The sequence below is a fragment of the Chroicocephalus ridibundus genome, chromosome 1, assembly GCF_963924245.1.
Source record: "Chroicocephalus ridibundus chromosome 1, bChrRid1.1, whole genome shotgun sequence".
Taxonomy (NCBI): Eukaryota; Metazoa; Chordata; class Aves; order Charadriiformes; family Laridae; genus Chroicocephalus; species Chroicocephalus ridibundus.
Genome location: NC_086284.1, coordinates 163,447,694 through 163,473,797, shown reverse-complemented (window position 1 = coordinate 163,473,797; position 26,104 = coordinate 163,447,694). Strand labels below are relative to the sequence as shown.

The window sequence follows — 26,104 nt, the reverse complement described above, 5'->3', positions numbered from 1 at the left end:
GCATCCCCTAGAAAGGACAACCCCATCACCCTCAGATGTCCACCAGTACCTGTTGCCGCCAGCCCAAGAGCAGAACCTGTCTCATCAACTTTCTAAGTTACCAGTGGGACAGAATAGGTGCAGAGTTGGGGGTTTTGGTTGGTTTGTTGGTTGGTGTTTTGGGTTTTTTTGTTGGGTTTTTTTTTTTTAAGGGGAAAAAAATCCTAGACAGAACAAATTCTTGAACATTGTCAAGCATACACAGGGGAATTTCAATTCCCAGATATAAGACAATAGTCTTGGGGGAAAAAAGATGTGCCATCACAGCCTATTCCTCTGTAGGCCTCAGTTCCCTTAAGTTTTTTAAGGTTACATGGTAAGAATAGAAACACACATGCCACCCGATTTTCACCATGTGAACTGACATTCAGTCTTTGAAGAACAGGGCTGTGACTTACTAACATGGAGTATTAGGCCGAAAAGCAAACAGACAATCAGTCCATCAGGAAGATGGTGAAAAGTCCCAAGAGAGAGGCACGCCATTGTCTTTCCTGGCCCAAAGGGCTTGTTGAGGGTAAGAGATGGAGGGAAAGCAACATCTCATTTGAATCGTCAAGACAAAAGGATCCCATAAAGATGGAGTTCCTGGAATCAGCCAAGCAATGCTCACATAAGCTCCATACAGCAGGAAGACCTTGAAACACATGTTTATTTACTCTTTTTTTAATCCCAATATCTCTTTTTTTTTCCCCAAGGGGGATTTTGGACCATGGGGGTACAAAACTGGCTAAGTACACATTGCAGTTAGAGTCAAAGTGCAAGAAGAAATCCAAACCAAGTCTCTAACCTAAGTGCCAAACTGGAAGCCATATTTGCTCCTTTAAAAATCTACGTCTTTCCCTTAAGTTTTGCACTCAAAATGGCCATAAAGTGCATGGATGGCTTCTACGACAGAGGCAGAGAGCAAGATCATGAGGCACAGTTATATAAGTATGACCGTCCTGTGAGTGAACATGGTGGAATGTCCCAAGTCATGAGCTTGTCTTGACTCAACTACTTCCCCATGCTGCCACCAGCACTCTCTCCCTTCCATCTGATACTGTAAAAAGGCCACAGAATCACAGAACGGCTGAGGTTGGAAGGGACCTCTGGAGGTCATCTGGCTCACCTCACCTGCTCAAGAAGGGTCACCTAGAGCTGGCTGTGCAGGTCATCTTTATGTTCCTAAGCAGCAGTGGTAGGATAAGGAGAAAGTGCCAAAGCACCATGTGCCTGTACTTGTTATCCAACACCTTCACCTCATGACACTTAACAAGGAATGCTAAACCCATCTTTTCCAAATCCTGTTTCAAGGCAAATTATCTGCACAGGTGGAAGACGAAGCAACTTATTACACTGTCTTCCCCTTTCCCTCAGAAATAATATTTTCAGGCTGTGCCCGCATGTACCATTCCACCCAGGCCCCATCGTACACAGCAACATCTGGTTTGCCACAGAGGTATGCCCCCAGAGCCACATGGCAGGCAGTGACTCCAGAGCCACATGTGGCTACCAAGGGCTTTAACAGGTCCACCTTCTTCTCCTGGAACAAACTGCGGATCTGCTCAGGGGTCTTCTCTAAGCCAGACTCTGTGAGGAAATCAGTGAAGGGGATGTTCATCGACCCAGGGACATGACCAGGCTCAATTCCTGGAGGAAAAGCAATACAGATAGGAATTAACCTCTACTGTCTTGGACAAATCCATTGCAAAACCTGTTCTCTATTTCACTGGGGATATTTATGATTTATTGTATGTGTATGGTGTTAAAACAAATACATTTATTTTTGTTAAACTTTGCTTTACTAGATTATTGGTTACTCAGAAAGGATGGCTCTAACCTTTAGGTTACCACATGGATACAATCCTGTCAAGTTCTGTTCCTCCTCCCAGTTCCCTCCACATCTTCCCCGCATCAGAGCAACCCACTCTGATGAAGCACTGACTGAAGCACTTCCACAGGCCCTTCCGAGCAGAAGAGCAGCACCAGTACATGAAGAGACCGATGATTATCTTTGAGGCGTATGAAAGCTACACTCCTCATCCCAGCCCCTCATGAGAAAAAAATAATAAACTGCTTCCCCACTCCTAAATTTTCAAAGAGCTGCACTTGCTAGTCAAAAGGAGAGGAGGACAGGTAGATACACTGTCTCAAGTCGCATCCCATAAAGAACAACCATATTTCCCTTTGTTACCTCTACAGGAGTCAAACTGATGGGCACCTTAAATGAAGCCCCTTTTTATTATGCCATTGTCTCAGGTGGCACATTACCATCTCGGGGCTCTGGCTCTACTCCCCGGAACCGTCCTGCAGCACGTGCATCCACTAGTTGGAAGCGGTGGGAATCCAAGTTATCTAAGACATCCTCATACGTTTTCACCAAGGACTTGTCCAAGGAGGCATGGAACTCGGAGGGAGTGACCTGGCTTTTCCCAGAGCTCAGTGCATTCCCCTCTCGCTGCCAGTTCTTCAAGCCGCCATCCAGAAGGGAGACGGCTTCATGTCCAAAGGCCCGGAACATCCACCACACCCGGGGGGCTGAGAAGAGACCTTGATCGCTGCCATCATATACAACAACATGGGAATCATTCCCCACACCCAGCTTTCCCACATACTCAGCAAAGTCATCAGCCCTGGGCAGCATGTGATCGTAAGGTGAAGTGCGGTCACTGCACTGGTCGATGTCGAAGAAAACTGCGCCCGGGATATGGCGCTCCTCAAACTCCCGCTTTGGGTCACGCTTCATCTTTGGCAAGTACCAGGATGCATCCACGACTTTCAAGGCCAGACCAGGTTGCTGGGATTTGATGGCTTCTGAAAGCCATTTCGCAGACACCAGAGCACGGTAGAGGAGTTGTTGCGACATTGTTTCCAATTCCTGGCCAAGACTACCTGGTTCCTGGGGTTTGCCTGATTCTGCCTGACTGCAAAAGGAAGAAAATCGCAAATTAGCACCCAGCCTTATGGAGAGCAACTGGACAAAGGTGCATTTTGGGACCAAAGACCTGCTGACCGCTGGACCACTGCGACTGACCAAAGACCACTGAGGTGCTGGCTAAGCCTACAGTGATGGGGTTCTGAAATGCGCCAGCCTTGAAAATAAGGAGAGCTCAGCCCAAACCCTGTCCCGAGCGTGACAGCCATGGCAGAGCCCTGCCCTGTGCCCAGCCTGGCCCCTCCACCTGCAGCAACCACCACCCAGCGCTGACAGCAGCAAGAGGGGAGCGGGGCAGCCTCAGGGACCCTGAGCAGAGGGGATCCAGCGCCCCGGGGTGAGGCGCGGCCCCACAGGGGGCTCTGCCCCACCGCTCTCACCGCCCCGGAGCCCACCTGCAGCCAAGGCCTTACCGGGGCCCTGCCGCCCCTCCCGCGGGCTGAACTCCCGCCGCGAACCCTCCCGCCCCGGAAGCCCCCAGCCCCGGCGGCGGGGCCGCGGTTCCCTCCGCGCAGCAGCGGGGGAAGGAGCGGGGACGACCCGCCGCGCCCCCCCCCCCCCCGTACCTCCGTGCTGGGCCTCAGCCGAGCTGCCCTCGCCCTCAGTCGCCGCCAGCCATGGCCGTCGCTAGGGGGCGGGAGCCGGGTCCCTCCCAGCGGGCCGGTCCCGGGCGGTGCCGCCCGCCCCCGCACCGCCCCCTCGGGCTGCTTCCCCCCGCCGCCGCCGCCATTTTGTGTGTGGGGAGGGGGTGTGTGTGCGTGTGTCTGTGTCTCCCCGGCAGCGGCGCCCCCTCCCGGCCTCGGCCCTCCGAGATGGCGCCGCAGGTGCTCGGCAGGGCCCTGGTCACCGCCAAATGGCTCTCGGAGGCCGTGCGGGCCGGGCGGGTAGGGCCGAGCCTGCGGATACTGGACGCCTCCTGGTACCCGCCGCAAGAGCGAAACGCCCGGCAGGAGTTCAAGGAGAGGCACATCCCCGGGGCGTCCTTCTTCGACATTGAGGAGTGCCGAGACCAGTCTTCCCCCTACGACTTCATGCTGCCCAGCGAGTCCCACTTTGCCGACTATGTGGGGCGCCTGGGGGTCAGCAATGACACCCATGTGGTGGTGTACGACGGGGACAAGCTGGGCACCTTCTACGCCCCCCGCGCCTGGTGGATGTTCCGGGCCTTCGGGCACAAGGAGGTCTCCGTCCTGAACGGCGGCTTCAAGAACTGGGTGAAGGAGGGCCACCCTGTCACGGCGGAGGTCAGCCAGCCCGCCCCGGCCGTCTTTAAGGCCAGGCTGAACACGGTCCTGGTGAAGACCTTTGAGGAGATGATCCAGAACGTGGGGTCCCTGCGGTTCCAGGTGGTGGATTCCCGCCCAGAGGGCCGGTTCCGGGGGACCGAGCTGGACCAAGGTAATGGAGGTGGGAACAGCACCCGCCCCCTGCACCAGAGCGTCAATACTAGTCCAGGAGTAACAACTCCTCCCAGCCAGCAAACAGATTTTCCTAATGCACAGGCATGCCTCAGCCTAACTCGTTGATTTACCTTAGGGGATCCACAGTTGAGCGTTCAGATCCCAGTGCCCTCACAGGCAGCTTTTCTTGGAGTGGGTTGTAAAGCTGCAGGAGGAAATAGCAGAAAAGGTCTGCAGTCAGTTGGCTCCGGGATCCCTCATCCCAGGCCCTGCAGAAGTTAATCAGGCAGAGTACAAACACAGGAGGTGAGAGCTCCCATGGGTTTTGTTCAGGGTCCTATCTAACACCACCAGACTTGCGCAAGCTATTAGTATTCATACAGGCACCTCTCACCATAATGAGTGCACCAGCAAAAGCTAAGGTTTTAGGCAATACAGTAACCCAAGGGATGTTTTCCTTCTTGCTCTGATTCCTAACAAATAGAGAACTAGCTTGAGCTGATCTTTGTCCTTTTGCTCTCTGCCGTTAAATCTAACAAGCTTAAGGAAGAAAAGCCCCAAACCCTTCCCGAATATATGGGCTGTCAACCTCTGTGTTTTGCATGCCCCAAGTAACAGGAACAAAAATGGATTTTGTTACCTTGGTCAAAAACTGGACACAGAAGCAGCAGGGGTAGAAGAAGTCCTGTGCAACGGGGACAGGTGCAGCCATGTGCCTAGAATGGAATTCAAGTTGTTAAAGGAGGCCCTTCCTGTGTAATTTAAGCCTTGGTATACCCCAGAATAACCTGTCCTTAGAAAGGGAATCACAGAAATGGTTTAAAAAGAAATGCAGAGTTTCAAAAACAGCAGAGAAAAGCACAGCAACAGTTATTGGGTCTGAGTTGAGCTCCACGCTGCAGGAGTGAGCATGTGGCAAGGCTTCTGTGATCCTGAGACAGTGCTGCACTGCTGCCTCACCTGCAGGTTGTCATTCTGTTCTGGCTGTTTTCTGATGTGCGGGCTGCTGTACAGCCACTGAGTGTGACATCGTGCCCTGAAATAAATTCCTGCGTCCAGATCTCAGGAGCATTTGGCAGTAAGTGGCTTTGTACGCGTAGTTTGCTGAAATGTCTACAGTGACACCCCTTCCCAAGCACACTCAACCTGTACAAGACAGCATACAGGAGAGAGGAAACTGTTGCAGGGAGAGAGGGGGAGTTAGGCTTGTCGATCATTGTGTTTCTTTGCCTACTGCAGCCCATCAAAGTGAAGGTTGAATTTTAACCTCAAGACGTGAATAAAATGCTTCTCGCTGGGAGCTGGTTGGATTTTGTGTTCTCTTTCCCAAAGTGGGAGTTGTCATCAGGTGACAAATACCGCAGCCCCTGACAGCATCTTGAAAACAGATTTTTCCTTTGAAATGAGTCAGCATGGAACAGTTTATTTGTGGTGGTCCAGTTTTGCTTCCCACAGCAGATCCAGCAGGATAAGCACTCCAGCTGCAGCTGCTCATTCCACAGGAGCTTGACAGCCTTCTGAACCGGGCTAGCCAGTAAGCTATGCTACAGCCAGCAGTGGGTAAAAGGCAGCACTTACACCTAAAAGAGCGATTTGAAATCAATGCTGATTAATTACAGGGGTCACCCAATCAGGGAAGAGAAAAGTTGCCTGCAATTTAGAGAAGAAAAATGGTCTTGAGGTTAAGGAACTAGCTACATTCTCAGGTGATTTCAGTTTAATTATTGCCTCAGCTCTTGACTTCCTAATTAAGTCAATTAATCTCTCCAGTTCCATGAACTCCATCTCTAGAAGAGGCTAATTTCAGCTGACTTTTGCCTCTTTAGTTTTTCAGTTCCTTGTGGTAGGAATTAGTTGTCCCTGTTTTATTTTTATGCAGTAGCTACCTTGCTGGGATTTAGATCTCTGTAGTGTTTAAGATAAGTCATAATACGTGGCTAATTTTTAGTTGCTGGGAGAGGTTTACCCGGGTTGCCAGGATGGAGAAAGATGGATGGTGTTTCTATAAGCCAGGTGTCACAGGTCTTAAATGCAGATATTGCTTTGGATTAAAAAGCTTGGATGTTCATGCGTGGTGTGCAGGATAAGCCCATGGAATGTGCAGCCCTGACCTAGTCACTGAGTGGTTAAAGGTGTCTCTGCATAGTGTTTCTGGAGGAACTAGCAGCTCAGGTCTGCTCACTAGCTGTGATTCAGCAATGGTCCAGCCAAGTTCTGTAAGGGCCAGCTTTGGTGCTGTTAGGGTGCAGGTCTATGAAACCAGCCTGAGCTGAGACAATCCCAGGCAATCCAGGGGCAGAGGGTCAAAATAATTACATGATGGTTACCAGTGCTGACTCTCTCTGAGTATTGGATACTGAAAACTGAGGAACAAGAATTATAGCTGAAAAAAAGCACACGAAGAAGTTGCAAATTTCTGATTTCTTTTGCAGACACCTGAGAAAAGAGGGGAAAGTTGTCAGTTAAGAAATCCGTCATCTAAAAAAGAAAGCAAACCCAAAGTTGTTTTGTGAGCTTCCAACCATTTTTCTTCTCATTCTCGGCCCTTGGGTAGTCCTTGTCTCCCTTGCGCGTACACATCTCTTAAGGTTTTGCCCATTTTCCCAGCTCTTGGTCTTCCATGTCCCAAATATACAGCTTTTGCTCAGGTTGAATGTTTAGTGGTAGTGAGAATTAAATGTTGCTCAAGGCATGACATGGAGAGTGAGAGACTTTATCAAAGTCTGTTTCAACCCACAGGAACCTACATTCTAAAGCTGTCCATCGCTGTGATGAGGTTGATAAACATCGGGTGCCAGAATTAGCACCATGGGGCCTTGCTGGTTCTTAGAGTTGACTCTTCTGCTGTAGATGCACGCAGTATTTTGACATTGGTGGCAAAGGCCTATTGATCTGACTGCTCAGAGGACTTCTCAGGGAACTGGCCAGGACCAAGCTTAAAGTGTTCCTTCAGTGGGTTCATGTAGGTTGGGTGAGATCACTAGTGGTCCCTTCCGAGGCATACAATTTGAACGAAGAGAGAGATAAAAAAGGAGGCAGTAGAGGAAACGTTTGGAAAGGAATGGCTATCTGCAGCCTGCCAGCTCCAAGACCACAGGGAGTTAAATGTAGACAAGGCACATCTTTTATCTTTTCGACATTAAGAAATTCCATCTGGAGCTTTCATCAGAAAGGGAAGGGTCTGTAGTTTTAGTTAGATAAATAGCCAACGAAAAAATACATATTTAAGCAGAGAATATTAACAGATGTGGAAAAGGGGATTAAGCAGTGAAGAAGATAACATATTACAGGTTACAAATTTTGAGGGAGGATTGCCAGAAGCCAAGCTGAGTGAGACTTGGCAAAAGGACTTAAAACAAATAACAAAAACTGCTGGAGCAAAGTGAATAAAAAGAGAACAAGGAGAGAAAGAGTAAATAGGGTTGCTATGCAGTTAGCAGGGGTTCCAGATGAAAGATTATTTGTGTACAGCCCTAGAATTATACTGAGTCTATGCTACCGTTTTGTTTTATTCTCCTGAGGACAAGTCTGCAGAGTAGGGGGAGGGGTAGCAAGAAGACGGGGAAAGAAGCAGAAATGATCACTTCTAAAGAGGGAGTATAACTAAAAGATATCTGTGTACTCAGATTTGTGAGGCAGATGATCTCCATACCAAGTATGTGTCAAAAATCAGTTATGTGACATTGCAACTCCATAAGGCAAGAATTTAAGAAATTTAATCAGAGCATGGTTCTGTAGGACAGAAACACTAGCAAAGTTTGTATTTGTATTTAGGATAGCAGGTGCAGCACAACCTAGGCAGCTCTTGATCTATTATAACATGGAGATACTGTAAGGCTTTCAAAAAAGTCTTCAATAAAAATTATTTGAAATTAAGGCAAAATTGAATAAAATACCTTGGTAAACTTGCGCTGCAGCCGAGGGCTCTTATTTCCTTGCCAACAGAATTGATTTGCCAGATAAGACAAATGGGAACATGCATACCTTGAAGTTATGTCTGATCTTTTCTTCTAGCCATTGGAAGCACCTACGAGGTAGACTTGTTCCATTTGGACTTCATTAATACTTTGGACATAATATTAGAGGCAATTATTAGTGCAGTGTGAGAAGAGGGCAAATAGCACAAGTACTGTTAGATTCCCAAAAATACTAACTTAAAGGACGATAAGAATAGCTTGTGCGGAAAGCAAATCTGTGGGGCTGGAAGTTGCCATCATGGTCCCATCGTTATGCTTCTGTGTTTTATTTCTTATTTTTCCGAATCATTGTGGCACTGAAAATAGGGAGTTGCTACCGAAACGTGCTGCTGGCGTAGCCTTGGGAAGGTTTAAGTGATCACACTGGGAGTATTATGTGAGGTACCATCTGCAGAGATAGAAGTGATGGGAAATATAACGCTACAGAGAGCAAGGTTGGATGCTTAGTAGCCTGAAACATGTAATTGCTTGTGTTTCTCTTACAAGATGAAGACCCAGCAATAGAGTAGGACAAGACTTGGATGAATTAGTTGGGTGCAAGAACCTCAGATATGATTTGGCCTTGACAACAGCAATTATTAACCTCCTGTCTACTAACCGAGATGCTAGGAAGTGCCGCTTCCTTATCCAGAAGCCTGGTGGTCACCTAGAACTGTTTCTAAGGTGGCCAAGGCAGTGAAAGCGTGTCTAACAAGCTCTTCCTGGGTTTGAGGCTGTTGGGAGTGCTGAGTGCTTGCCGTCAGCATGTTGGAGCAATAGAAGAAAGGAAGGAAAGCTATTTCAGCCGCAGGGCAATGTTAGCTCAAGGTTAAATGGTGTACAAACTGACTCTGACAAACTTAACGCTGGAGAATAATATTCCTCCTCATGTGAGCAAGGAGGTGCCTCAGCAGAAAGTCTTATGGCAAGAATCCAAACTGGTTCTGAGATGGATACTTTTATGAGAGGAAGCCTATAAAGTGAAAGCTGTAGTAGCTGGGAGCCGGGCTCTGTAATCCTAGGGTTCCTTCCTGGAATTTCTAAGGGTCTCTGCGTAAATCTGGTGTGGAGTATGCTCTGTGTCATATGAGGCAGGGCAGATGTATCCTCTCCACTGTTCAGATCACAGCTGCGTCTAGCCTTGCCTTCCAGTCCTGTGTTTCTCTGCTCTTGTCCTAGCACTGAGAGAGCTGATAAAACTTCCTCAACCACTCAAGAGCACGTCTTAGGCAGTCCAAGGGATTGTGGTTGTGCAGTGTCAGCTCTTTCTTTCAGTTGAACACCCACGTACATGCATAAATGCAGTTGCTACAGAATTCCCTATCTTTCACTCGCAGAGTCTGGTCTCTGACTCCAACAGACTTTTGAATCTCTGGACCAAGGAAGTCTCCCTATAGATCAAAGTCAAAAATGCTCTAAAATGAGACTGTTCTTTTCAAATCTGCGCAGCTCCTAACTGAACAGTTAAGGATGGTGAGAGTATGTCACGGCAGTCTCCAATAAGAGAGGGGTACGAACCTACCTATTCTAACATGTGTGAACAGTCTAGAAAAGCGATCATGACCACAGGGCCTGGGACGCCTAAGAACTGAATCGATGGCCCAGCAAGCTTGTTTGAGCAAGAGCTGGGTCTTCTAGTTCAGCCCCCGGGACTTCTTGATCTCAGTACACTTCCCAGTGCCCCAGGATGCTGTGAGAGTGTTGTTCTGTGGCTCACAGATTTGTCTGTATTGGGGTGATCACCAGTACCGCAGCAGAGCCTTGCAGAAATCCCTTGCCAAATGACAGAGACAGGACCATTCCCTCTGCGGGAAAGCTGTAGCCCAACCCAGGCATGTAACTTTCTCCAGTAAGAAGATCTGCAGTCTGAGAACTACAAACAAGGTTTGCTCACGCTCATTTTTTGCATTAATTTTATTTCATCTTTGTCATACAGACACTATATTAAGGAGCGTGGGTTTTGCATTTCTCTGTACTGAAGTGGTGAACTGTTGTTTTCTGGAACTGGAAAAGATGCGGGGAAAGCATCAGTCCAAAACACTGTCTTTTTTTAAAAAAAATAAAAAAAGTTAGTCCCTCCAGAAGTCAGCAGTTTTTCTCCTGACTTCTCCCTGTAATGCTAAACACTTCTGAAGGATGCATGAGGTGACGACTAGACAACAGTGCCAGATTTCTAAGGCACTCGGGGAGTGAGAAACAAAGAGGGTCCATCTGGAACAGGGAGAGATCTTGTGAAGCTGACTCAGGGCAGCTTTGGCTGTCTTTAGGCTCTCACTCTTCATCCAGCAGAGCAAAGTTCCCCTCCTCAACACCCTGCTAAAACCCCGTTTTCCCATTATGACATGTCTCATCACATCATGACATCACTCTGCACGAGCGATAAAACTGCAGTGTGTGCAGTTGTGTGACGTCAGTCTCTGACTAGGTATACTTTAATCATTTGACCGTGACAAGGGTTCCCTGCCCCAGTCTCTCCCATCTCCTGAGATCAGTTACCCTGATGACTTAGGCAAGTGGAAAGCTGTCAGTGAAACAGATTACTATTTTTGTGACTTTCCTGGGGCTGTTTCATTAAAAGTTCAAACCTAGCAAGGAACCATTCCCTGAAATGCATTTTCAACATAACATATAGTTTCCTGCTCCAATGAGGCTTGATCCAAAACCTCTCAAAGTCATTGGAAAAGCTTCCTCTGGGTGTAACGGACTTTGATTAAGCCTATAGCGATAGAGTTTGAATTTCAAGGGCCTGATGAAAATCTTACCCATCCTATTTTTATATCTGTTTCTCTCTAAAGACCTTGTTCTTGAGATGCAACTTTCAGTTTGCCTGAAGTGGTCAGTTATACCAGTAGAAAAACAGAACCCATGCTGATTTCATCTGTGGAGTGGATAAAAACTGATACAAAATCTAAATTGACACTTCTTTGACCGGACTGCCCCAGGATAGCTGCCTAAGCAGTAATGTGGCTGAATTTGAGGTTGCTTTACTTTTCTGAAATATGATTTTAAGGTGACACGGGAATAAACTGTGAACAGATAACTAATTTCACAAATTCCACGTACAAGCTACGCTTCTTACTTCTGAAAGCTCTGTCACTACACGCTGCTGGCATGCTTGGGGAAGGTCAGAAATGCACTGCTGCATTCCTCTGCACAAATCCCCTTAACGCCTTTGTTAGGATCTTTTCTGTGGTGGTTCTTTGATTCTTGTCACGTCTAGGGCTTCTTCAGATTCCTACTTCTCATTGCTTGCTAAACATTCTGGAAGTTTTCACTTCGGCAAAATTGAATAACCTTTGTCCTCCTCGTTTTAGCTTCATATTGCTTTGCCTCTTCATCATCACCTGAAAAAAATTACTATCTTGGAGAGAGTTGCAGTATCTGCAGTGATGTCTCTTTAATGTCTCTTTTGTAGGTGTCTTTCATCACCTACATTAATGTCTCCTTACTCATGTTTCCTTTTCTTGTTCACTCTTTCAGGGCTGGAATCTGGTCATATCCCTGGTGCTGTGAACATACCCTTCCACTCATTCCTAACAGAAACTGGCCATGAGAAGAGTATTGAGGAGATCCAAGAAATATTCCGTGACAAGAAAGTGGATCTCTCAAAGCCGCTGGCGGCCACATGCCGCAAAGGTGTCACAGCGTGTCACATTGCCCTGGCAGCCTACCTGTGTGGCAAGCGTGATGTGGCTGTTTATGATGGTTCCTGGTCAGAGTGGTTCCACCGTGCCCCACCTCGCTACAAGGTCTCTGAGTTGAAGCGCAACAAGGCCTAGAGGGAGATTGGTTTCTTGGGCAATGAGATCTAGCAGCTGCCTCCAGCCCAGGTTACAGGGAAAGGGAAGAGGTGGAAGTAAAGAAAAAGCGTACTGATTTGTATTTTGCCAATTTTTCTAAGAATGATGAGTAGCTTTCTGTCTATCTTTCAGTTTCTCACAATGAATAAAATCTGCTTCTAAGATGATGCATCTGTGAATATTTCTAATTCTTCTCTGTTGCCTATGACCTGCTTGTGTTGGGTGGGAAAAGCAGCTTTGCAACATGAAGGAGAGTTGCAGTCTTCCCTGGAGACTTGCAGAAATTCCAGTGGTCTGGTGAAAGCTCAGATCCATGGTGGAGCAGAACGGGTGAAAAGTCTGGGGCTAAAATACAGCATTGGGTACTGGACACAGGAGGGCCAAGCTGTGGTTCTGTCATTGACTCAATATAAGACCTTTTGCCAGCCCACCATCTCCTCTTTTCTAATGTGGAAAATGGGGGCACCTTCCGCTACCTCTCTGATGGGGATCCATGAGTTCATGTGGAGCATTTGGAGATACTAGAGGATCTAGTTCTGCTGAATTGCAGTCTTGTTGATTATCATGACTCCAAGAAACGCTGTGTATCTGATGAGATCTTCTGGGCACAGGTGTTTCATGAGACATAAGACTTTTACTCTCCTCCTTGTTTGTTTGTTTTTTTTACAATCAGCTAGGATGACCCTGATCTCTGCCATGTTTCTTCTGGTTCCCATGGAGACCACAGCTCACAGAGGGAGGGTTGTTCCCTAGCAACCATCTCTGCTCTTCAGCCTTCATCCCACCTCCATTCCTGGACTTCAGGCTTGCCTGGCTTGTACAAAGCACTGTGCCACCACATCAGGGATCATGGACGAGGTGAGAGAGGTAGTTATGGAAAAGGATGGAAAAGGCTTTGCCTCTTGTTAAATCCTGTATCTTTTCTTTGGAGAAAAAGAAAAAGATCCAATGTCATTTTGGCACGCAAGGGGGCTTCTCAGGTCTGGAAAGGCACTGAAATCTTCTCATATTTTGAGGGTCCAGCCAGATGTGGAAAGTATATAAGACCATTCTTGACCATATCTGGTGGCTGGTGAGAATGGCATACCAATTGTTACACCTGTCTGAGGAGGTTAATTTTCTGCCTGGGAAAGACATCTCCTCTTTCTCTCCATGGCTGCATGTCAGGAAAGTCAGAGTTTTAGTCTATGCTAAACATACATTTTTTGGTTTTTTTTTCATTCAGAAAGAAAGACCAAGTTTAATCCTTTTTAGCTCTTTGATCATTTGGCTTAGCAAAGCAATAAGTAGACATAGTTCTGTGGCTTCTGTTATCCTGGAAGATGGTCAAATGGCCTTAAAGTCCTTCTTGGTGTCAAGATGTAGGAGTCTTAGAGTGGTGCTTTGACTTTGGATCTTCAGGCTCAGAAGTAAAGTGAACAAAAAGCAATAACAATAACATCATATACATTTACAAACTAGAAAGTCAGAACAGTTGCAGGCTTCAGCATCATTTTGTCCAGGAGGAAATGTGGAAATGAAAGTTACCCATGAACAGGATTTGGGAAATGAGCACATTGCCTCATTACACAGAAATTTTGCTTCACTGGAAGAAATGGGAGGGGAGGAATTTATACAACAGCAAACTGGAAAGTTCTTTCCACTGAATATAGTAATAATAACAAACAGACATGTTTTTGTTTTAAGTAGGAGGTGGGAGTTAACACAGGAGTTTATTTAGCAGCCCAGATTCCTGCACTTTGATCATGAGTAAATGTTTGGCTCTTCTTCAAAAAGAATGAAAAGGAATACAGAAAATCAGCAGATCCTGCCCAGTGAGCCAGGACTGGCTTCCTCTCTTCATCTCTTGTGGCCCTGTTCTTTTTGTGGGAGAGGTTCTGTCCCTTAATACATGTGCAGAGCACACAGCACTGGCTCCTGGAGACTGATTGATACAGTAACTTTGGCTTCAGGATCCCAGTATTGTACCAGAAATGCTGCTGCAAAGTACTGGGACAGTGTAAAACACAAGCTGCTGGTTCAAGTCAGGCCTGGTGAGTTAGCTTTGAAGCTGTAGGCTTCCTGCCCCATTGGCAGTTGTGACTTCATTCCAATAACTAGCCTCAAGAGCAGAAAGAAAGCATATGTGTCACGTCGTGAGCTGATTCGACAAATGCAAACATATATCCCTACCTGATCTAGATGCCATTTGCACTGCTGCTAGTGCCAGCAGACTCCAATTGCCATACTCACCACTGTGCGCCATGGCTTCAGTTGTGACCTGTGACGTTTCACATGGGCTAAGCCTGTAGGGTCCCGCTGGAAAGAGGGACACAGACTATCAGCAGGACATGACTGAGGGTTACACAGACATTCCCTCTGCAGGAAAGATACGGGCTTCCTCCTAGTGCAGGAGGCAGTTTGCAAAGGCTGGGTGTTGGATCAGTCACATCAGCAGGGCTAGCAAAGCAAACCAGGGGATAGTCTGTCCCAGAATCAGGGGAAAAACCCTGTCTCCAGCCTGTCTCCCTTTCTTTGCATAGCCAGCACTGCACAGACATTTTATGTTTATCACCTCCTGTCCCTATTCTTCTGGCCTTACTTTAACGTGCCCAAGGAAGGAGGTGTTGTAATTGGACAGCACATGACAGGTCTGACATCTCTAGGTGCTTCAGAATAAAAAAAGACATTTTCACTGAAGTTTTTTTTTGCCATTTTGGCTCGTGTCTGCACCACTGCCTGTAAAAACTCTTGCAGCTCAGTATTCCCCAGAGGCACTCGTTGGCCATGTCCTAGGCAGGCTGTCCCATGTGAGCTGTTAATGTGACATCCTGTACAACGTCTGTGCTTTTTTAACCTGAGAGGATAATGGGTTGTAGGACCAACCATGCAGGCAGGCAGGGACAGCTCTGTCTTGATCTGGGAAGGCATAGAATGCATTTGTGTGGGAATAATCTATGTCATCTAAAGATGAGCAGAGCCACCTTCCCCTCCCTTCCCATCTCTGAGCCTGACGCAGCCTTTGTTTCTCTTCCAAGGGTGTGGTGGAGGTTCCAGCTTCCCTTACACCTGATGTGGCAGAAAGTCACTATGTGCTGTCCAACAGTACTTCAGGTAAGCAAGATGGAAGAGAAGATGCCTGTCTTCCCTCCTTCAGATGTCCCTCCTCTAGAGCTTGCTTTGCAGCACAGCTTGTGAGGCTGTGTGTCATTCCCTCCCTCCCTTCACACCGTCCAGACTTGCATGTGCCTCTGTGAGTGAAAACTACTCAGACAGGGATCTCCTGTGCCATGGGCTGATGGGTTAAAATCACGCTGCCACAAGCGTGTCTTCCTCCACTGGTGGACTTGTCTCACTACCTTCCTGCTCTAGCACAATAAGCCACTGATGGGCTGTGAACTCATCAGCAAATACTGATGAGCGACAGAGACTATATGTGCACGTTCACGAAAGTGAGAGTGATCATGGGTTGGATGGGCCCCTAAACATAAGAAAACACAGACCTTTGTGTGCGTGTTTGACCACAAGATTTTTATTTCCACACTTCTGTGCATGTTCGTCTCTGAAGAACATTTAAGACTCCTCAGGAACCTTCACCTAGTTCAGCAGGAAGATTGGTATAATGCCGCTAGCTTGTTGAGTTTTTTTTCTTTCCCCTTTTGAGACTTTTAATGTTTCTTTTGTTGTCTGACAATGACACAATGACATGTCTGGTTGTTTCCAGCTCCATTTATGGTACCACCTGTCATCAAAACAGTATCAAATTCATTTAGCTATTTTTTTTGTCTTTAAGTGGAACCTGAGAAAGGGGAACAGGAGCATCTTCCAGAAGAATGTCCCAGCAGTCAGAGAACATCCCAAAGGAGCCCCAGCAGTGCCTCCTGGAAGATCTCCAAGAGCCCAGTGGCTCAGGGAACAGCAAAGAATTCCACATCTATTAAATCCCAAGCATCTGCTTCTGCAAAGTGTGTTCAAACTAAAAAACAAAGTTTTGGTCTCCAGGCCAAAACTCCTCCCACACAGAGTCTTCATTCAATAAGTCTTGAAGAGGAAGGAGAAGAAACTTCTACTACTGAAGACCCAATAGAGGGGCATGAGCCAAGAGGGAGGAACAGCACTTACCACCGATGTGCAATATCTAGGCAGAGGAAGGCAGAAGACACCAAATACATCTCAAATGTCAAACCAGTAGCAGGCCAGCACCAAACACTGAGGTCTAGAGGGCCTGGATCTTCCCAGAAGACCATCAAAGCCAGCTGCAAAAAAGCCAAGGAGACCTGTGGCAGATTAAGTGCAAGAGCATCCTTAGCATCATTAGGGCCAGATGGGAAAGCAGAATGGAAGCTTGTTCTGGAGGAGGGAGACAGCTTGGTCTCTGCCAACAGCAAATATAAATTTGCCAGTGCATGTGAACTTACCAGTGATAAAGAGGTATCAGAGGAAGCTGTTTCTTGTGTCCTTTGTGGCAGGTTGAAGGCTGGTTTTATGGTGTAGCAGGGGACTGAGTGGGTGGGATATTAGCAGTATATTAGCAGTTTCTAGAAGACATGTAGGGGGATGTATTTGGGCTTCACACTACAGGGCAGTGACACATTCCACAGACAGCCTTTCCCATCTCTTTTTTAGTTTTGTTTTTCCATCCCCCTTTCATTTATAAGGTTCCTGTAGCCAGGCCGAGTCCCAGGTCAGCAAGGCAAAACAATGTGGTATCAGGACCCAGTCCAGGGCCCAACACCATAATCCCTTTCTAATTCCCCCCCTTTTTACCAGTCCTAGTTGTCCCATGCAATTGCAATGCCTACAGAAGCCGCTGAGGGAGACTCAAGGACAGAGCCAGGTCCCAGGGATTAGTCATAGCTCAAAGACCTATGCAGGGGTGGAAATGCCAGGAGTCTGCTGCACTTAGGGAGTGTGGAGTAACAGTGGTTTCTTGTTCGTGTTTTCAGGAACGGCGAGCTCTGTGCGAGGCAGCATTAATCATGGGACAGAAAAGACTCAGCGACCGTACTGAAATGCTAAACACGTTGAACTCTACATCTTTTGCTGATTACAACCAACTGGGTTTTAACCTAAGATCGAATATCTTCCAAGGTGAGGGGCACTTCTTTGGGTAGAGATCTGACTGTAGGTGATCGTCACTTTCCCCTCTTATTCCTCCTTCTTTCAGAGGTCTCTGAAATGTCTTCCCCAAACCTCTGTTTCCAACATGCCCAGGGATCCCTCTATCTAAACAACTATTGGGAAGTAAGCATTCATCCCATTCTTGTTACTGTCATATCCAAGAAACTCTGAAATAATTGTCTTTGATTCCAGTTTCTCATATACCAACATGAGACAGATTCTTTTTCCTTGTACAGTACCTTTCATGACAAGACCTTGCTGTATTGAAGACTGCATTGTCCTGGGTTTGTGCAGTCACACAAAAAGGAAAGACGTCTTTCCCCAGGGAGCTGAAAATCATTATTATCAAGGAAAGGGTACAATAAAAAGGAAGGTGAAGAGGAAAGGATGAGAGATTAAAATAAAGCCCCCTCTAATGGCTAAAAGTCAAGAGGGGATAAAAAGAGAAGTCACAGTTGGGAACTATTTGTTAAGTATGGTGGCAGAAAAGGACCTCAAGAAGGCCTGGAGTGATAAGATGGTGCTTTTTGTGGAGCTGTGCTGCTGGATAGGAGGTTACTCACATGAATGAGAGGATTCAACAGGCGATAAGTGGGCACTTGACTAAAGAAAGGGCCCTGGGATACAAACAGAGATGGTACCTTGTGGCACTCTCTGTGCGTGTCTCATACTTGAGGATGAAAAGCAGATAAATTGGCAAAGACGAGCTCCCTCCTGGGTGATGATGAAGCTATTACTCAGCACCTAGCCACACACCTGATCAAAGGTATTGCAGTCAACGTGTGCCTTTTCTTGAGCCCTTGAAACTGCTGGTGTTGCTCTCCTGTTCAAGTCCAGGACTGCAGTAGGGTGATTTCTCTGTACAGTTCATTATTTGCCGTTCCTTGCAGGTGGCCCACTGGAGAGCCGAAGCTTGATGAAAGATTCCTATACTCCTGATATAATTCAGAAGGCAGCCAGGGACCCCAAGAACTGGCACGGAAGGAGGACAGATGAGCTAGGTATGGCTTCTGCCAGGAAAAGTACATTGCTGAATTCCTGAGATGGGTGCTGCTTCTGTCAAGGACAATGCATGGGTTTGGGCGAAGGTGCGGGGAGACTAGAAGTTGGCATTTTCACAAGAGCGGAGCTAGAAAAATCCTTGAGGGATAATAGCATTAGAAGGGAGGCTGTAACTGAACTATGATTTGCATTCTTTTCAGGGAAATGGCATCAGAAAAATGCCCTAAATCTTAACTTGCAGAAAGCTCTGGAGGACAAATACGGTAAGAAAAAAGGCAAGCCTTAGAAGATGAAGGCTGAGGATTGGAGGGCATTCAACGAGGGATCTTTTTCCTCAGCCATCCAATAAACCTCCAGATAAAGCACAAACCCATTGCATGCTAGCTGTCAATAGCAGATTCGTTGCTGGTGCTGTCTTCCCCTCTCAATTAGAGTGTCTCTGGGGAGAGCAATGCAAGATACAGCTGAATGTGAATACAAATAATATTGCTTTGTCGGTGCGTGCCTCACACACTAATCAGACCCTTGCAGAGGGAAGTGGTGGTGAGTGGAGGCCATATAGAAATTCATCTGTTCAGCATACGAGGTGGAGCAGGACCTGTGAGTGGTTCAAGAGGGTAACGGTGGGGGGCAGGGGGGGTGCGTGTGTATGTGTGTTTGTGTGCAAACCCCTGTGTGCCAGAAGATTCATGATACTTGAAGGTTGATACTTGAAAGGAGGGTTCTCTGCTCACCACTCTAGTTTTGTTGTTACATCTGCCACATGGAGCATTTCAGGGAAAGCTCTTACCCTGGCAGGGAGCGGCAGTAATGTGCGAAAACAGCTGCCCCAGCAGTCCAGAGAGAAGTACAGAGGATGCACTGGGAATATACCAGAGTTGCCCAAGGACCTGAATGCTGGCTACTTCTCCCCACACTGAAGGCTGTAAAACTCCCACTCAGGGAAGCTTCAGAGCTGTATGTACGTAGCAGCTGGGCACACCAGGCAAAGAACCAGCTCCCTGTTGATGCTTCTGAGGTGAATTCAGGCTCTCTTGCCAGAAAAGCAATGTCCACTCAGTAATCTGGGCACAATTTAGTATGATTGGCACCAGATGCCTACGTGGCGGTAGGAAAGGAGGGTTCTCTGCTCACCACTCTAGTTTTGTTGTTACATCTGCCACATGGAGGATTTCAGGGAAAGCTCTTACCCTGGCAGGGAGCAGCAGTAATGTGCGAAAACAAACAAAAACTCACCTGAGAAGAGGAGGCATCAGGGTATTTCACTAAAGCCCATACTATTTACAGGCCAAGCCAATGCAAAAACACGCAACTTATCCCACCTAAAGGGAACAGGAAAGCTTCAAGAAGCCCCAGGATTCTCCAGTCTTCAAATTACCCCACAAGGCGAATGGTCCCTTACTGAAGCTCTCATAAGCCACACTTGCCTGGTCAGTCCTTCCCCTAACTCAAAGATAAATGTCTTTCAGAGAGAAGCACCTGTGTCCACCATACAATCTGCATAATTGGAAGCTCAGAAGGGTTTATCTGGACAAGTAACCAAAGACCACCCAAGGGCTTGAACGATGCAGGACATGCAGGGTCTTTAGGGCTTCCTGATGTGTTTTTCTCACAGTGTTTAATGGCCCTTATTTGCAGGATCCTGCCCTCCAGCTCCAAAGTGTAGCGGTTTGGTGCAGCAATCACAAAGTACGTGTCTGGGAATAGCAGTGCCCTGATCTTTCCCATCTGGTCCCAAGCTTTCACCATTTTAAAAGATTGATGCTTTGCTTCCTGATGTGAACTGTTTGGGGGCAGAATTAGGGTTGTCACTTCACCCTTCATCGGCTGGGGATTAGATAACAATATGCTGACTTCATAAAAGTAGTGAAGTTAAAATGTAACTAATGATAATCAAGTGATAATTGTTTTCCACCAGCAATAATTAACCATTTGGAATTCAGATGTTCCAGGCATGTGTCCAAGTCTTTCAAATTAAGGAGACTGGCCAAATGGCAGCTTGTAGAAACCTCCCTGTGGGTTTTCCTTGTGCATCAGTACCACGCGGCTCCTGTCTGAGCACACACCACTCTAGCTTCAGCTGAAAACAGCACAGCTCGCTAGGAACACCCTGTTCTCTGTGTTGCATCCAGCACTGATGACCAACGTGACCCCAGGTACATAACAAATGCTGTCTTCTGAGACCACAACAAGTCCTAATCTGGAAAATATGGGCCCAAAGAGAAATCTACTGACATTGGCATACTGGAAGCAGGCAGTTCAGGGCACAGTCAGCTAGCACACAAAACATAACATGTGGGCTGAATCAGTGTACAAATTTACAAATCTATCTCCAATAGACATTAGAAATAGACATTAGGGCAGGCAGACTGCAGGATTATGGTACAGCTTGGAGCAAATACCCTTTGCTATTTCGGAACGTCTCCTGAAGACACTGATCAGAAGGGAAACAGACTGAAAGGTCTTGCCGGTGCACCACCATACCAAGCCACAAACTGTGGTATTTGCTTCCTGCAGTGGAGTAAAGTAACTCCGTACACTTTTTATGAATTAAAATAATATGTTTATAAGCATTTAAATAATACAAAATATTTGGCATTGTATAATGCACTTAAATGTGTGACAGCTGTTTGATGCCAAGGGGATGTACACGTGACAACCCCCCTTCATCTTCTTCTTTGCTTTGCCAAATGTTACAGCACAGCCAGGGGCAAACGCTTTTTGATGGGCGACACAGTGAAGGCTGCGGAGGTAACTGAGATAGCTTTCAGTGAGACAGCTCAGCTACAGGGAGCAATCAATACCTGAAGTCTCTGAGTGCTGAACAGACTAATTTAGCCAGAACCTTGGCAAGATTACCCTGTGTGGCACTCCAGGTTGACTAGACTGCTTTGGGTACCTAAACGTGTGTATTTAAAGCCAGCTTTGGAATCTCCAAATAGCACATCAGATGCAGTTAGACAAGAACAAGGCTGAAATCAGTGCTCACTGCAGCTGAAATCTCCCTTCTACCCATTCCTCTGCTCTCAGCTTTGTGCTTGTTTGTGCTGGTGCTGACACATACCCACACTTTGAACTGATTCAACCTGGTAAAACAGCAGAAAAATCCATACAGAAGAAAAAAGCAAAGTTAACAGGTTAATAAATTACATTTTCTAAGCAAAACACCTTGTTGCAGACAAGGCAATGAGTGATGGGGTATGCAGATATTGGGGAAGAGGATTGGAAAGGGAGGGGAGGGGGGAAATGGCCTTTCGCTGCCTTTTTTTTCCAATGAGAAATTAGTTGGTCTCCGCTATATTGTCTCACTGAACTCAGCACTTTGCAACATAGGTACCCTGTATTTAAGTGATTTTACAAGGTCTGATCATTGGGTGGCAGCTCTGAGCCAATGTTTTTATCTGGCAGGGCAGAACTTGGGGAAAAAAAATGGGTTGGCTTAGCTAAATCATTCACCAAAATAGCTATTTAAGAACGGGTTTAGTCATCTATAAACAGTCAATGCACTTGAAAAATAGATAATCATACTACAGCAATTTGAAATAGAAGAGACCAATTACATCCAAGCTCTGCAGCACTCACCTCATAACTTCTGGTATTTCTGGCAGAAATGGGTGATTCCCAGTTTATGCAGGGAGACATAACCCTGCAGTTGAGGCACAGATCATTCTGCAGGATGTCACTTTTAGTAAAGATTTCCTGTTCTCCTCCCAATCTTTTTTTTTTTTTCTTTTCATTTAACCTCCTGACTTCTGCCTATCTCGTGCTATCCTGAACGATTCCAGCCTTTGGTATCTCCATCGCAAATGATTTTGAATGGCTCGTTTTGAAATGGTAAAAACTGTAAGAACAGCAGATAGCCACTGCAAGAACTCTTATCAGAGTCTTCAGCCTGCTATTAAATTCAATCCTTTGTGCTGTAAAGCTTGCACTGAAATAAAACTTAAATTCAGAGCTACATCTATCCTGAGGTAAACCCAGTATTCCTAGAAGAATGGAGTACTTACTGCTGATCCTGCCTATAATAGGATAAAAGAGAAATCCAGAACTACTTGAAGTGGCTAGAGATCACAAAAGAGAGGGAGCAAGAGAATTTACTTCAGTGGATTTCACTTTCAGGCACTGGAGTTGAAATATAACTGTGTCCTATGTTTAAGGGTATTTAAAGCACTTATCCATCAAGAGAGAATGGTGTTTTGAGGGTTAGGAGTTACCTGTGGTGTTCCCCTTGATAGTGGTAGAGCATAGGAGCCATGGAGCAAGAAAGTGAAAAAAACCAAAACCAAAACCAAAATTCAAATGGTGTGTTCCTCAGGGTTCTCTGGGTTTTGTTTGCCACAGGCTCCTCTCTGAGGATCCTGCTTTGTTGATGTGGGGCGAGCGGTGGACATTGTCTACCTGGATTTCTCCAAGGCTTTTAATATGGTTTCCCACGGTCTCCTCCTAGACAAACCGATGTGTTACAGTCTAGACAAGTGGTGGGTGGGGAACTGTCTAACAGGCTGCACCCAGAGGGTGGTGATGAATAGCTACTGTGCAAACTGGCAGCCTGTCACAAGTGGGGTCCCCCAGGGATCAATATTGTGCCCAATGCTGTTTAATGTCTTCATAAGTGATGTAGATGGTGGGATCAAGTGTGGCCTGATGAAGTTTGCTGGTGGTACCAAACTGAGTGGGGAAGTGGACTCTTCAGAAGGGAGACCCACCCTGCAGGAAGACCTGGATAGGCTGGAAAAGTGGGCTAACAAGAATGAAGTTAAACAAGGACAAGTGTAAGGTCTTGCACCTGGGAAAACGTAACCCAGGAGTGCAGCACAGGCTGTGATCTACTTGCTTGGGGAGCAGCTCCGTGGAAAGGGATCTGGGGGTCCCGGTGGACAACAAGCTCAATATGAGTGAACAGTGGGTTGCTGCGGCCAAGAAAGACAACAGGATGCTGGGTTGCATCAACAAGGGCATCACCAGCAGAGATAAAGAAGTCATTGTCCCACTCTACTCAGCGCTTGTCAGGCCACACCTGCAATACTGTTTTCAGCTTTGATCCCCACTACACAAAAAAAGATGTGGACAGGCTGGAGAGGGTCCAGAGAAGGGCCACAAAGACGATCAAAGGACTGGGAAGCCTGCCATATGAGGAAAGGCTGAGAGGATTGAGTTTGTTCAGCCTTTAGAAAAGGAGGCTTAGGGTAGACCTTATCACCACATTCCAGTATTTAAAGCGTGGCTACAAAGAAGATGGAGACTCCCTTTTTACAAGGAGTCGCATGGAAAAGAGGAGGGGTAATGGGTACAAGTTACTCCTGGGAAGATTCCGATTGGACACAAGAGGAAAATTTTTCACAATGAGAACAATCAGCCATTGGAATAATCTCCCCGGGGAAGTGGTGGATTCCCCAACATTGGACACGTTGAAGATTCAGCTGGCCGGGGTTCTGTGAGGTCCCTTCCAACCTGGTATTCTCTGATTCTCTGATCTGAAATGTTGAGGGGGCAATGAGGGACTGCAGACAAAACCAAGGCTTTTTGAGCTGAAGCTGCCAAGAGCAGCCACCCAGTATCAGAGGTGGGATCACTGCACTTGGAAACAGTAAGAGAGGTTTAAGAGCAACATCTCCTTGCAGATGGACAAGACTCTCTCAGCTCTGGCCAAAACAGTGGAGTAGGCTACATTACCAAGAACCTTTCAGGTTCTATTGCTGATTTTAGTAGACAGGCCTACCAGTGTTTATGCTGAGTTGCCACTTTATCCCTTTTAATAAAATTCCTTTTCTTTTAAACCCTTGGATTCATTGCTCTCGAGCAGGAAAACTGATTATCCAAGCTCATTATGTGCCCAAGCAAAATCATTTTCTTTTCCTATAACCTGAGAGGCTCGAACTGAAATTGATTACCTATTTTTAGAAAGGAGCCCTAGCTAAATCTGGCTTCTTCCCTTGCCAATCACACCTATCAGGGGAATGCAAAGCAAGCCTGTCTAAATGCAGGTACATACGAATTATGGCCTGTCCCTTTTACCAAATACATTAATATAACTAAGAGAGGGGAAGGGTTGCTTGAGGTCTTTCAGCATGTTGGACTAGAAGCTGAGGAAGAGAGGTGGCATTTGTGGAAAGAAGACGGGATTATCATTTTTCAAGGTTTTGTCTTGGTTATCTAAGACCCCTACTACTCCAGCAGGCTTTTCTGAATCTCGAAGCTGGCTACTTTCGTTGCCACAACAACTTTCTTCAGCATTCTGAAGATCTGAATGACTTCAATATTCTGTGCATTGTCTTCCTTGCCACTGATGGATCCACCATCATGTGCAAGCTATTTGACAATTTTAATGGATTTCCATAACTTATTTGCTCAGTGTGGTGAGTTGACCTTGACTGGCTGCCAGGTGCCCACCAAGCCACACTATCACTTCCCCTTAACTGGACAGGGGGAGAAAAATGTGATGAAAGACTCATGGGTCAAGACAAGGACAAGGAGATCACTCAGCAATTACTGTCACAGCCAAAAAAAAGACTTGACTTGGAGAAATTAATTTAATTTATTGCTGTTGTGGTTTAATGTCACCTGGCAACTAAGCACCACACAACCACTCACTCACTTCCCCCCCGGTGGGATAGGGATGAGAATCAGAAGAGTAAAAGTGAGAAAACTCATGGGTTGCGATAAAGACAGTTCAATAAGTAAAGCAAAAGCTGCGCACACAAGTAAAGCAAAACAAGGAATTCATTCACTGGTTCCCATTGGTGGCCAGGTGTTCAGCCATCTCCAGGAAAGCAGGGCTCCATCACACATAATGATTACTTGGTAAGACAAATGCCATCACTCCTAACGTCCCTCCCTTCCTTCTTCCCCCAGCTTTATATGCTGAACATGACATCACATGGCATAGAATATCCCTTTGATCAGTTGGGGTCAGCTGTCCTGGCTGTGTCCCCTCCCAGCTTTTTGTGAGCTCCCAGCCTACTTGCAGGTGGGGCGGTGTGAGGAGCAGAAAAAGCCTTGACTCTGCGTAAGCGCTGCTCAGCAGTAAGTAAAACATCCCTGCATTATCAACGCTGTTTTCAGCACAAATCCAAAACATATCCCCATACTAGCTACCATGAAGAAAATTAACTCTGTCCCAGCTAAAAGCAGCACAATTGCCAATCAATTCAGAGTAGGATAATGAGAAATAAACCCAAATTTTAAAAAAACACCTTGCCCCCATGCCTCCCTTTTTCCCAGTCTCTACTTCACTCCCAATTTCTCTACCTCCTCCCCATGAGTGGCGCTGGGGGATGGAGAATGGGGGTTGCAGTCAGTTCATCACGCATTGTCTCTGATGTTCCTTCCTTCTCATGCTCTTCTCCTGCTCCAGCATAGGTTCCCACCCATGGGAGGCAGTTCTTCATGAACTTCTCCAACATGCATCCTTACTATGGGCTGCAGTTCTTCACAAACTTCTCCAGGATGGGTCCGTTTCATGGGATGCACTCCTTCAGGAAGCAACTGCTCCAGCATGGGTTCCCTGCGGGGTCACAGGTCCTGCCAGAAGACTTGCTCCAGCGTGGGTCCCTCTCTTCATGGGTCCACAGGTCCTGCCAGAAGACTTGCTCCAGCGTGGGTCCCTCTCTTCATGGGTCCACAAGTCCTGCCAGGAACATGCTCCAGTGTGGGCTTCCCACAGGGTCACAGCCTCCTTTGGGGCACATCCACCTGCTCTGGTATGGGGTCCTCCACGGGCTGCAGGGTGCATATCTGGTCCACAGTGGACCTCCATGGGCTTCAGGGGGCAACCTGCTTCACCATGGTCTTCAGCATGGGCTGCAGGGGAATCTCTGCTCCGGTGCCTGGAGCACCTCCCCCCTGGGCTTTGTCACTGACCTTGGTGTCTGCAGAGTTGTTTCTCATATTCGC

At 46.8% G+C, this 26,104-nt stretch overlaps 3 protein-coding genes across 5 annotated transcripts; 2 read left to right on the top strand and 1 right to left on the bottom strand.

Annotated features, from left to right (window-relative positions):
• Positions 1–670: 670 nt before the first annotated feature.
• MPST (mercaptopyruvate sulfurtransferase) lies at positions 671–3,657 on the bottom strand. Its single transcript, XM_063322013.1, has 3 exons — positions 3,520–3,657; positions 2,290–2,942; positions 671–1,668 (listed from the first exon to the last, which is right to left on the bottom strand). The coding sequence occupies exons 2-3, from the start codon at positions 2,882–2,884 to the stop codon at positions 1,370–1,372; spliced, it is 894 nt and encodes a 297-aa protein (XP_063178083.1). The 5' UTR covers positions 2,885–2,942; positions 3,520–3,657; the 3' UTR covers positions 671–1,369.
• Positions 3,658–3,765: 108 nt separating this feature from the next.
• TST (thiosulfate sulfurtransferase) lies at positions 3,766–12,276 on the top strand. The gene is made up of 2 exons (XM_063322000.1): positions 3,766–4,351; positions 11,790–12,276. Exons 1-2 carry the CDS (start codon positions 3,766–3,768, stop codon positions 12,086–12,088), a joined length of 885 nt encoding a protein of 294 aa, XP_063178070.1. The 3' UTR covers positions 12,089–12,276.
• Positions 12,277–12,360: 84 nt separating this feature from the next.
• CIMIP4 (ciliary microtubule inner protein 4) lies at positions 12,361–25,784 on the top strand. 3 transcript variants are annotated; one of them, XM_063321990.1, is made up of 7 exons: positions 12,361–12,976; positions 15,127–15,202; positions 15,882–16,519; positions 17,035–17,179; positions 18,100–18,210; positions 18,412–18,474; positions 25,566–25,784. In XM_063321990.1, the coding sequence occupies exons 1-7, from the start codon at positions 12,959–12,961 to the stop codon at positions 25,568–25,570; spliced, it is 1,056 nt and encodes a 351-aa protein (XP_063178060.1). In that variant the 5' UTR covers positions 12,361–12,958; the 3' UTR covers positions 25,571–25,784. The 3 variants fall into 3 exon arrangements, with proteins under 3 accessions (XP_063178060.1, XP_063178045.1, XP_063178053.1); XM_063321975.1 differs by lacking the exon at positions 25,566–25,784 and adding an exon at positions 19,010–20,776 and having other exon boundaries at positions 12,361–12,967; XM_063321983.1 differs by lacking the exon at positions 25,566–25,784 and having other exon boundaries at positions 18,412–19,137.
• Positions 25,785–26,104: the final 320 nt, after the last annotated feature.

Coding starts and splice junctions, on each gene's coding strand:
- MPST (XM_063322013.1), bottom strand. CDS start 2,884: ATGTCGCAACAACTCCTCTACCGTGCTCTGGTGTCTGCGAAATGGCTT. Junction 1,669..2,289: donor AGAGCCAGAGCCCCGAGATG/GTAATGTGCCAC, acceptor CTTTTCCTCCAG/GAATTGAGCCTGGTCATGTC.
- TST (XM_063322000.1), top strand. CDS start 3,766: ATGGCGCCGCAGGTGCTCGGCAGGGCCCTGGTCACCGCCAAATGGCTC. Junction 4,352..11,789: donor GGGGACCGAGCTGGACCAAG/GTAATGGAGGTG, acceptor TCACTCTTTCAG/GGCTGGAATCTGGTCATATC.
- CIMIP4 (XM_063321975.1), top strand. Junction 18,211..18,411: donor AAGGAGGACAGATGAGCTAG/GTATGGCTTCTG, acceptor CATTCTTTTCAG/GGAAATGGCATCAGAAAAAT. Junction 18,475..19,009: donor AGCTCTGGAGGACAAATACG/GTAAGAAAAAAG, acceptor TTACCCTGGCAG/GGAGCGGCAGTAATGTGCGA.